This window comes from Pelodiscus sinensis, chromosome 1, assembly GCF_052426305.1.
Source record: "Pelodiscus sinensis isolate ZL-2025 chromosome 1, ASM5242630v1, whole genome shotgun sequence".
NCBI lineage: Eukaryota > Metazoa > Chordata > Testudines > Trionychidae > Pelodiscus > Pelodiscus sinensis.
This window is the reverse complement of record NC_143052.1, coordinates 213,360,252-213,372,465: the sequence shown is the minus strand read 5'-3', so window position 1 is coordinate 213,372,465 and position 12,214 is coordinate 213,360,252. Positions and strand designations below refer to the sequence as shown.

At 41.2% G+C, this 12,214-nt stretch overlaps 1 protein-coding gene across 7 annotated transcripts in view; it reads right to left on the bottom strand.

The window, feature by feature from the left end:
• The window catches only part of BCLAF3 (BCLAF1 and THRAP3 family member 3), a 124,211-nt gene that overhangs the window by 60,371 nt on the left and 51,626 nt on the right, over positions 1-12,214 (bottom strand). For 5 of the 7 annotated variants that reach the window (XR_012898455.2, XM_075913554.2, XM_075913572.2 and 2 more), the window contains one exon: positions 3,960-4,055. The exons of 1 other annotated variant lie outside the window; for it this stretch is intronic. Coding sequence is in view for 5 of the 6 variants with exons in the window: in XM_075913554.2 (XP_075769669.2) it covers positions 3,960-4,055 (96 nt within the window). In the remaining variant the exon portion in view is untranslated. Of the gene's footprint in view, positions 1-504; positions 2,109-3,959; positions 4,056-12,214 lie in introns of those variants that run through there. One more of the 7 variants, XM_075913577.2, reaches the window with a different exon arrangement.

Genomic DNA, 12,214 nt, shown 5'->3' with positions numbered 1-12,214 from the left:
AAAGAATGGAGCCATTAGATAGAAATAATTTTCAGGGTCTCCAATCAGGACAGCAGTGTCTTCAACTATACCCTATTATTAAATGCAACCACTCACCCAGATTTTTAACAAAAACAAAAACCAAACACTTCCACTTTTCCTCAAGATAAAGTACTTATCTTTATAAACATTAGCATTTTTTAGGATTTATCACTTTTGTTAACAGGTTAAAAATAAGTCATCTTGCACTTAAATTACATAGCGATAGAGATGCAGCCGTGTTAGTCTGGTATAGTTGAAACAAAAGACAGAACTATGTAGCACTTTAAAGACTAACAAGATGGTTTATTAGGTGATGAGCTTTCGTGGGCCAGACCCACTTCCACATATTGATCTGATGAAGTGGGTCTGGCCCACGAAAGCTCATTAGGTGATGAGTTTTCATGGGCCAGACCCACTTCCACATATTGATCTGAGGAAGTGGGTCTGGCCCACGAAAGCTCATCACCTAATAAACCATCTTGTTAATCTTTAATGTACTACATAGTTCTGTCTTTTGTTTAAATTACATAGATTGTTTTAGGATCCTTTAGTGCACCTTGCTATAAAGGCACCCGTGTGTTTTGAAGCAAACTACCTTACGTACTACCGCATGTAAAATACTGTGTAATTGGTAAATTTGTTAAATGTGAAGTTTACCTCATGTTTAACTGGTTAACCAATTAAGGGGGCCACTCTGGAGGCCTCCTCACCCTGTCATGGCCAGGCCAGAGCGGCCCACCACCACAACCAGGGGCTGCTCTGAATGTCTGGAGCAGCGCTTGTCCTCAAGAGGCCCCTTGCCTACATCAGGTGGGGAGGTGCTCCAGCCCCCACTGGTTAAACCAGAACCAGTAAGCATCACCCTTTAAGGGTGATGCTTACCAGATAACCAGTTAACCTTTCACATCCCTTTACCTACTTGGTCATAATAATTCTGCCTCAATTTCCCTATCTGTAAAATGAGGGAATGTCTTTGACTTTATGTATTTTTTTTTTAAATCCTTAAGGCAATCTTGTAAAATATTAAGTATTATTCAGTAGCCTATCTGAAATGTGTTTCGTGAAAGAGTTGGATTAACCATTCACATGGCTCACGGAAAAAGAGATAGTCTGGACTGGGGGTCAGTGACCTAATTGCCTCATAGCAAGGCCACTTTTAAATGGAAAACTAGAAGAGGCTGACCCAGATTTGATCAGAGTTTTTCTTTCCCATTATGAATGGACCTAATTGGACCTATGCACAGCATGCCACTAACAACAGGAAGGAAGAGATACAAGTAATCTTTGTTTTAAATTTAATTAATTTTGACCCCAGGTTGCCTTTTGCAGTCAAGGTATATTGGGAAGCCTCTGCAAAACCCCAGAATAGGGTGATTTTGCTGACCCTCTTACATCTTGGGGCTCCTGTAAAATTTACAAGCAATACTTAAGCAGATAAAATGAGTAAATATAAAACATATTTAGGAGTCATCATATAGATTTAGGACAATTTTACATGAAAAAGGCACACAGAATGCAGTAGAAGGGCAACTGAAAAGGGTGGTATGAATTTCTCATGTACCGTTATGACAACATAATGTTCATTCCTGGTGGAATGTATTCATGCAAGGCATTTCCTCATACAGGTTGAAACTCTTAACTGGGATTCTTTGGTCCAGGAACATCCATGGGTCTGGCACAGATTTTGTAGGAACAGAGAGTACTGGTGGAGGGCAAGTGGCCAAGATTCCTGTGTGGCCCGCAGGGTAGTGGGCTGCCCTCAGTGAGCCCATTGTTAGCACATGGCAGCATGTCTGCCCAGTAGGGCTGGGAGATGCGCGTGGCTGCCTCACGGAGCTGGGAGCTGCAGTAGCATGTTGGGGCAGGGATCCACGGAACACGGCTGCCCAGCGGGTCCTGGAGCCCCAGCAAAGCACGTGGCTGCCCAGAAGGGTCGCCAGAGCCGTGAGACCAGCAGCAGATGAGGAGACGCTAGGAGGCCAGCCGACCAGGCAGGGGGTAGTAAAGAAATTACCTCCACTGGTTCACCAAAATCCCTCATCTGGGACCGGTCAGGTCCCGAGGGTGCCGGACCAGGGAAGTCCAACCTGTACACAGATTTGACAGAATTGGATTTTTTAAAAATAAATTTTGACTGATAATGTTTATTTAAGCTTTTTTATTTCAATTGTTATCTATTTAAATTTTCATGGATCGAGGAAATAATGGAGAGTATCCGGCAATTTAACATTGAATTGTACAGTTGCAAGAGACCTCAGGTCATTGAGTCCATTCCCAACTAAATCATCCCACCCAGGGCTTTGTCAAGCTGGAACTTAAAAACCTCTCAGGATGGAGATTCCAGCACCTTCCTAGGTAACCCATTCCAGCACTTCAGCACCCTCCTAGTGAAACAGTTTTTCCTAATATCCAACCTAGACCTCCCCAACAGTAATCTGAGACCACTGCCCCTCGTTCTGTCATCTGCCACCACTGAGAACAGCCTTTCTCCATCCTCTTTGGAACCCCCCTCTCCCCCGCCCGCCTTCAGATAGCTGAAGGTTATTATCAAATCCCACCTCATTCTTTTCTTCCGTAGAGTAAATAGGCCCAAATCCTTCAGCCTCTCCTTATAAGTCATGTGCTTCAGCTCCCTAATCATTGATGTCACCCTGCACTGGACTGCTCCAATGCATCTACATCCTTTCTGTAATGGGGACCAAGAATTGGATGCAATACTCCAGATGTGGCGTCATCAGTGCCAAATAAAAGGGAATAATCACTTCCATAGATCTGCTGGCAGTGCTCCTACTAAGGCATCCCAGTATGTAATTAGCCTTCTTCGCTACAAAGGCACACTTGACTCATATCTCATCCACTGTAATCCCCAGGTCCTTTCCTTCAGAACTCCTGCTTAAGCTGTTGGTCCCCAGCCTGTAAATAGTGCTTGGGATTCTTCCCTAGCCTGTAGATACAACTGTCCTTGTTGAACTTCTATCGGATTTCTTTTGGCCCAATTCTCCAATTTGTCTAGGTCTCTCTGGATTCTATTCCTACCCTACAGCATACTTACCTCTCCTCCTATCTTAGTGTCATCTGCAAACTTGCTGGGTGTGCAATCCATCCCCTCATTCAGGTCATTAATAAAGATGTTGAACAAAACCGACCCCAGAACCTGCTATCGACCATTTACGGACAGTAAATGGTGATTCAAAAAGTTAAAGCTTTATTGAAATAAACTGTCACACATGCCAAAAATACAAAATTAATATCCTTAAAGGAAACTAAGTTCTGAAGCTCTTTTCTTTTTTATACACACTTTACCTATCTGTGAATGTCTACTATGGATGGAAATTTTTTTTTTGGTTTGTGTGTATGGTGAAATTGATGTACACCAACATTTACTAATAAAAACCCTAGTGTCTTTCCAAATCTATTTATTAGTCAGATGTATTAGTAAACTCCCATTTCCCCCTGCAATTTTGACTCTAAAGTTGCTCTTCATGGTTATTTTTTCTTTCTGAACACTAGCCCAATAATCTTGCCCTTCCCTTCTTTCTTGCCAACTCCCCTTTATTGTTTTACAATTTTCCTACCTCTTCCTTAATATTAGTATTTAAACTTAAACCCTGAGAAAGCCAGCTCTCATCTACATGGGAGAATCCAAATTCTAGTAACTTAGTCTTCCAAAATATGATAGAATGCCAACTGGTAAGTGACCAAGGGAAGGGGAAATTCAATCATTCAGTTCTCTCTCACTGAAGTCACGGTAAACAGGTAAATCCGTATTATGTCAGTGAGAACAAAGTTCAACCAATGCTGACCATTTTTTGAAAATCTCACTATTAACGTATCTGTCCATTTACAGCAACATATCTAAATCACAAAACCACAGCCTGAAATGAAACCTTATGCAACACACACACACACACACACACACGGTAAGAGACACAAGATACCTTAAAAGGTCTTCTGAAGGGCCTTGCATTGTCAAGGTGTCCTCCAAATGGTCTGTGAGTAAAGATGTCATTGGTTTTTGCAGCATAATAAGAATTCTAGAAAAACGTTTAACAAATAGTTTAACAATGTTAAAAACAATTTCAATGAAACATGGACAATTTTTACATTAAACTAATTTGTACTATACCTTTTTTGGCCTAAGATTACATCTGAGATTGATTAAATCAATGAAATTGCAGTGGTGCAATACCTACTGATCTGGAGTGTAAGTTGCAAAGACTGATTTTAGTTCCCACAGCAGACATAGGGCATCACTCCAGAATATAGCCCCTTTGCAATGTAAAGCAGTCAGAGCATTACCCTTATGTGGAGTAGACAGCCATCAACTGGCACAGAGCCAGCATAGCAACCTCCTACACCAGCCCTCTTGTGGGGGGAAAGAGGAGAAACAGGAATGACACAACCAGATCCTTTAGTGATTCCTGGCTTGCAAACTAACTAAGGGATGTTAACTAATGTTTGGGTAAACATGTAATCACTGGAAATTTTAGCAATTACATGTTTACATGTGGGGAAGGAGGGACAGAAGGGAGCCAGCTTTTAAGCCTGGATCCCTATGAGCACCAGCTCCTGCCTGCCCCATTCCTCGCCATTGCCTCTGATAAAGAGGAGCAGTCATCTCTGTGGCACGCATGGGGAATCAGGCTGAAAGCCATTTCCCATGTATACTGGCTCACACCTGCCCCACCCCCCACGGGTCTAGGGAGGAGACAGCTCTGTGAGGAGCACCAGCTTCCTCCTCCCCTGTGCTGCTGCCTCCACGGGAGGCAGCGGGGATGGGGGGGGGGGGGGGCAAGGAGGCGCTGCAGAGCTGGGCACCAGATCCCATAGCTCCTCCCCCATACAGATGCAGCAAGGGGGAAGGGGTTGAATGTAGTCATTGTTAACCAATAAACCCAGGCTTATCAGTTAATTGTGTAACCGATTCCATGCTAACATTCCTAGCAAACAAGACTACTTTCTCCCACACCAAATCATATAGCCCCAGTCAGATTTCATGACTTTAGAACAGCCATATGCATTTCTAGCACACTCATTTCCGTAAGATCCATGCATTGAACAACTTAAGAACAGCATTGGATTTTTCCATAAAGAGGACTATTTTTCATCTTGTCTTCAGACTGGTAGCTAGCAATAGGAGAGGCTCATCTACCCTAGGGATATGCACTATTTCAGAAGCAAGTAACATGACTAAGTGGTGTTTGTAACTGCAACTCCCGAGTGTGTGGGCATTAAACAGGTTTGATTACATAAAACAATGTAGCACCTCCACTAGCAGCACTCCCTCTCATGGCTGCTTTACCTGTGCACTCTGACCAACACTGCCTTTAAGCTGTGCAGCTGCCTAACAAGCCTGCCACACACGGAGCTGCAGCAGCTGGGGGAGAGGCCACTTTGCTCCAGCCACCTCAGCTCCCTGCTGGGGATGGAGAAGAGGCACGCTCCTCTGATCTCAGCTAGGGGAGAGGTGAGCTCCTCCAGCCCCAGCAACAAGGCCAGATAAAGAAAGGGGCTTTAGCGGCTGCAGCCCAAGGCTCTGTGTTAAAGAGCCCAGCCCAAGGCCTGGGCTGCAGCCCACAAAGCCTATGTTCTAAGTTAGCCTGTCCTGGGGTATAAGTAGGCAGTTCTAAGTACTGCTGTTCTTCCCCCCCTGCTTCGCCCCTCCCCTCTCAACTGGAGCTGCATCACTGCAAATGCTGGAGAAGTTTTGTCCCCATAGCTCCCATTGACTGGGAATCATGGACAAAAGAAAATGAGGCGTGCAAGGATGGGGTGGTGTCTGCAGGTGAGCGTGGGACAGCATAGAGCTACATGTTCCTCACCACCAAATGGGAGCTGCCCCAGGTAAGCACCCTGCACCCCAGTGGCCTGCTCCAGCCCCAAACTCCCTCCACCATCCTAACTCCTGCCCAGACCTCACTCCCCACCACAACCTCCTGCCCTTATCCTGTTCCTGCATTTCAAAACCCTTCCATCCTGGAGCCCCGTGCTGCATTCCAAATACTCCATCAGCAGCCCCACCCCAAGGCCCGCACCCCTAGCCAGAGCCTTTATGCCCCCAACCCTGAGCTCCTTTCATGCACCAAACTGCGACTATGTGCAGAATGAATTTTGTTATGTGCACCGCTATGGGAGTGATGTGTCATACATCATCTCCATACTGGTGCACATAACAAAATTCATTCTGTACATGACAAAAATAAACAGAGGGCAAACTGATTTTGACTGTTTTCCCATAGTTTCCAGCACAGCTTCCAGGAGCTAGAACATTAACATCCAACATGTATTACGTATATTTTCATATAGAAATGTATCTTCCAGATGCATGTAATAGAAATTGTTTCATATAGGCAGTGCTTAAATTATGCTAAGTTCTTCTTTTAACAACTGAAAATTCACCATACAATTGTAACGTTTCTTTTAATGATCAATCATTAATGCTTGAAAAAGTATGAATTTGTTGGGACTATTTCCTTCAAACATAACTCATTTTTTTCATTTTTGAAACAGTTCTGGTGTTCTTAAAAAAAACCGTCATTAAAAAAAGTATCTATGTCAGTAGTTCTCAACAAGGGGTAAGTGTACACTTGGGGGTATGCAGAGGTCTTCCTCAAGATACATCAACATATCTATATATTTGCCTGGTTTTATAACCAGTTATAGAAAAAGCACTAGCTTAGTCAGTATAAACTTAAAATTTCAGAAATAAACAAGTCATTATCTATAATGCTCTATATTTTATACACTGAAATATAAATACTATATTTCATTCCAATTATGTTTTATAATTATGTTGTAAAAATAAGAAAGCAAGCAATTTTTCAGTAATAGTCTGCTGTGACATAAGAATAGCCATACTGGGTGAAACCAAAGGTCCATCTAGCCCAGGAGCCTGCCTTCTGAAAGTAGCCAATGCCAGGTGTACCAGAGGGAATTAATAAAACAGGTAATCATCAAGTGATCCTTCCCCAACACCCATTCCCAGCTTCTGACAAAGTGAGACATCATCCTATCCTTCCGGGTTAATAGCCATTGATGGAGCTATTCTCCATGAATTTATCTAGTACTTTTTTAAACCTTGTTATTAGTCTTGACCTTCACTCCATCCTCTGGCAAGACTTGAGACAAAGTACTTTTCTTTTGTTTATTTTAACCTTGCTGGCTAATCATTTAATTTGGTGATCCCTAGTCCTTGTGTTATGAGAAAGAGTAACACTTCTTTATTTATTTGATTCATATCAATCATGATTTTATAGACTTCTAACATGTTTCTCTGTAGCCTTCTCTTTTCCAAGCTGAAAAATCCATAACTTAATGTCTCCTTACACTGAAACTTTCCATATCCCTAATAATTTGTTACCATTTTCAAAAACCTTTTCCAATTCCAATATTTTTTTCTTGAGATGGGGTGACCAAATCTGCATACAGTATTTAAAATGTGGGCATACAGTGTATTTATATAGAGGCAATATGATATTTTCTGTCGTGTTATCCACAACTTTTCTTAATGATTTCCAACACTGTTTGCTTTTTTTTTTTTTTTTTTTTTTTTTTAACTGCCACTGTGTTTTCAGAGAAGTATCCTCAATAACTCCACCACCTCTATCCTGAATCATAACAGTTAATTTAGACCCCATTACTGTATAAATGTAGTTGGGATTATCTTTTCCAATGTGCAATACTTTGCATTTATCAACATTGAATTTCATTGGCCAATTTGTTGACCAGTCATCCAGTTTTGTGAGATCCTTCTGTAGCTCTTCATAAACTGCCTAGGACGTAATTATCTTAAGTAACTTTGTATCATCTGCAAATCTTGTCACCTCACTTTTTACTCCCCTTTCCAGATCATTTATGAACATGTTGAATAGGGCTGGTCCCTGTACAGACCCCGCATCCCCCAGGGATACCACAAATCTACCTTTCTCCATTCTGAAAACTGACCATTTATCCCTGTCTTTTGGTTAATGAGAAACAGTTACCAATCCATGAAAGTACCTTTCCACTTTATCCCATGACAGCTTACTTTGCTTAGAAGTCTTAGGTGATGAATCCTGTCAAAATCTAAATACGTTGTATCCTCCTGACATCCCTTATCCATATGCTTGTTGAACCCCACAAATAATACTAGTAGATGAGTAAGGCATGATTTTCCCTTTAAAAAACCGTTTGACACTTCCCCAACAAATTATGTTCATCTATGTATCTGACAATTTTGTTCCTTAATATAGTTTCAACCAGTTTGTGAAGTCAGGCTTATGGTCCTGTGTCAGGGCTCTTCCCCACTCTGGCACTCCGAGTGCAGACAGTGGGGGCCTGCAGGAGACCTTAAAATACTTTGTCTTTATAGGTATAGGAATCTGCTTACAAAACTCCTCAAAGTCACAGATTCCCTGGCCCTGGGGGATAGGCTGCCACCATCAAATGAAATAAAACCCTGAAAACCAGAAAAAAAAAACACTTGAGCTTCTTTCTGAAAGGTACCTCAAGCTCTTACCACAAGAGAGCTTGAGAAAAAAAAACCCACAAAAAAACAAACCACAAATCTCTAATAGCTAACCTCTCAGCCTAGGCAGGCATATACACAGACCTCATGTTACTTTTCAGGACACAAGAATCAAATAGTCATCTTAAAAAGGTGATTTTATTAACCAAACCAAAAGATATACTTGATAAAGCATACTTGGTTTCTAGGTGTTACAGAGCAACTGAGAAAAGAGTAGATTAAAACACAGAGGAAAAATGGTATCGCTGGCACAGCTTAGGTATAATGAATGGAGGGAGGCAGGCATGGATTTCACACACAGAAGTTTAACCAAACAACAAAACAAAGAAAAATATCCAATTGCAACTAAACATACATTTCTCCATCTACTCATGATCCATACCCATCCGTACTTCAAGGCCCAGTCCATCTCCATACCCAATATTTCTTGTAGGAATGGTAATTCTGTTTGATTACTTCATCTTGCTTCCTCCAGCTCCTAATTTAGAATTCACACACACAGAGCAGGCAGGCATATCACCTCAATTTCAATTTTAGCGCTGTATTCCATTGGTTCTCCTAGCTCCTTAGCTACCTGAGTTTAACCCTTTAGTCACCAAATGCTGGCCAGCACCCCTTCTATCCATCATGCCATCCATCACACCCTGTAATTGCTGAGATCACCTCTGGAGCCCTTTTTAAAAAACTGGCATCACATTAGCTATCCTCCAACCATTTGGTACAGAAACTGATTTAAATAATACATTACTAACTACAGTTCGGTAATTCCACATTAAAGTACCTTCAGAACTCGGGTGAATACCATCTGGTCCTGGAGACTTACTATTTCATTTATCAATTTGTTCCAAAACCATCACTAATGACACCTCAATCTGCAATAATTCCTCAGATTTGTCGCCTAAAAAAATAAAAGGTTCATGTTTGGGAATCTCTCAAAACCTAGGCCATCAAAACCAATGCAAAGAACACAGTTTCTTTGCAACTGCCTTATCAACCTCAAGTGTCCTTTAGCATCCTGATCATTCAATGGCCCCAATGGTTGTTTAGCAGGTTCCCTGCTCCTAATGTACTTCAAAAAACTTTATTGCTATGACTGAGTATTTGGCCAGATGTTCTTCAAATTATTTTTTGACATTCCCTAATTATTTTTTTTCACACTTCATTTGCTAGAGTTTGTGCTCCTTCCTATTTTCCTCACTAGGATTTAACTTCCACTTTTCAAGGGTGCCCTTTTGTCTCTCAACACTTCTTTATTTTATTGTTTAGCCATGGACTCACTCTTCTGCTTCTCTATGGTGTTTTTTTTAAATTTGGAATATACATGAAACTGGGGTCTTTAAAAAACATTTCCATGCAACTAATAGGGACTTCACTTTTGGCACTGTATCTTTTAATTACTTAGAAATGAATCAAAAATTGCCTCTCCTGTTGTGGGTTCAATGACCAGCTGCTCCAAGCAGCAATTATTTAAGGTGCCAAGAAACAATACACCCTGCACCCTGTTCTGAGGTGATATGTACACAGTCTTTATGGGGATAGGTGAAATCCCCCACTACTACTTTATTTTAATAGACTCTGATCTCCCTGAGCATTTCACAGTCACTATCACCATCATGGTAAGGTGATCAGTAATATATCCCTACTGCTATATAATGATGATTTTATTATTATTATGTTATTATTAGAGCACAGAATTACTATTCATAGAGATTCTATGGTACAATTTGGTTCATTTACAATTTTTTACTTCATATTTCATTCACATATGCTGTCTTTCACACAGTATCACTCACCGACCATTACAACCTGTTCTAGCCTTCCAGTATATTTGTACCCTGGTATTACTTTGCGTTCCACTGATTATCCTCATTCCCCCAAGTTTCTGTGATACCTATTATATCAATATACTCATGGAATATGAGGCACTGTAGTTCACACATCATATTATTTAGACTTTTTTTTTAGCATTGATATATAATCACTTTAAGAAATTGCCATCTTTTACCTGTCTGCCTCATCAGATTCTAATAATATTTTATCATTTTCCATTCTCTTCTTACCAGAAAATAGATAATCTCCATTAATAGAGCCTCCCTGTAGGGATGTCACTGTCTAAACCATGTGCTATCCTGCACCTGTCAGCTTTCTCCAAGCCCTTCTTTTAAAAATTGCCCTACAACCTTTTTAATGGTAAGAACCAGCAACTTGGCTAAATTTTGGCTTAGATAGAGCCCACCCATCCTGCATAGGCTCCCTGTATCCCAAAAGTTTCTCTAATTTCTAATAAATCTAAACCCATCCTCCCTACACATCTGACACTGCCTGTCAAACTGGTCCTGAATTCAGAACTAGAATAATTTCAGAGTATGCTACCATGGAAGTCTTGGACTTCAATCTCCTACTTAGCAGCCTAAATTTGGCCTCCCAGACCTCTCTCCTATCCTTCCCTACATCACTGGTACCTACATGTACCACAACCAACTGCTCCTTCCCATTCTAAATGTAAGTCTATTTAGATGTCGAGAGATTTGCAACCTTTGCTACAGGCTGGAAAGTCACTATGTATTTTCCTCGTCATCACAAAGCCAGTTATGTTTCAAATGATCAAATCCCACATAACTATGATTTTGTAAGCCAGTAGTTTTTAAGTGAGGGTGAAACTTGAGGTACCCAAGACAAATCAGACTGCTGAAAGAGATACAATAATCCAGAAATGTTGAAAGCCACTTATCTATGCAACACTCCAGAATGCATTACAGCCTAATGTTATATTTCCAGTAAGCAGCACCGTGTCTGCAATTTCGGCCATGTGCCTACATATCCAAATTATTATGCAACCAGATCTGTCTTACAGCTGCTTAATACTAATGAAATAGAACAATGTTAGTTGAAAAAGCTAGCTGAAGACAATTTAAATATGCATTTAATACTTAAAAGTCTTGCTTGTGTTTAGATGTTATATTACTTAGAACAGAAACAATTAAAATCTGAATTTATTTTCTCTTTCTTCAGTTAGGCTAGATTTTTACTCTATTCAATTTGAACAACAAAAACAAAAATTGACAGCTTCTCTACTTGTTCTCGTGTACTAGCTACTATTTAGGTTGCAAATATGGCAGAAAATGGTTTTAAATTCAGTGAAAGGTTTATTTGAATTGAAACATGAAAAAATGTTTAATTTAGTTTGTTTAAAACAGAAAAGGGTTTGGCTAACAGAATTGGGAAAAATTGTTTTCAAAAGGTCTTTAAAACATCTCTCATGAGAGCAGGGGTGAGCAATAATTTTTAATGGGGGGCGGAGATTTTGGCAAGCGGTCAAGGGCCGAACTTCTATGGAGGAGGTGCGGGGGTCTGGGACAAAGGTAGGGTGCAGAAGGGAGCTTGAGATAGAGGACTGAGATACAGGAGGGAGCATGGGGTCTGAGAGTGAGTTTGGGTCCAGGAGGGGGTTGTGATCTGGGGAAGGAACTTGGGGTGCAAGGTCCAGGAGGGGGTAAGGGTCCAGGAGGGGATTCCAGCCTGGGGGAGGGCCTCTAGCAGGGAGTGCAGCATTGAGAGGGAGTTGTAATCTTGAAGAAAGGGGTACAGAGGGTTTTGGTGACATCTGGGGGCAGGCAAATGGGGTGCAGGGTCAGGGAGAGGTACAAGAAAGAATTCTGGCCTGCAGAACAGGTGTAGGAGTGAGTT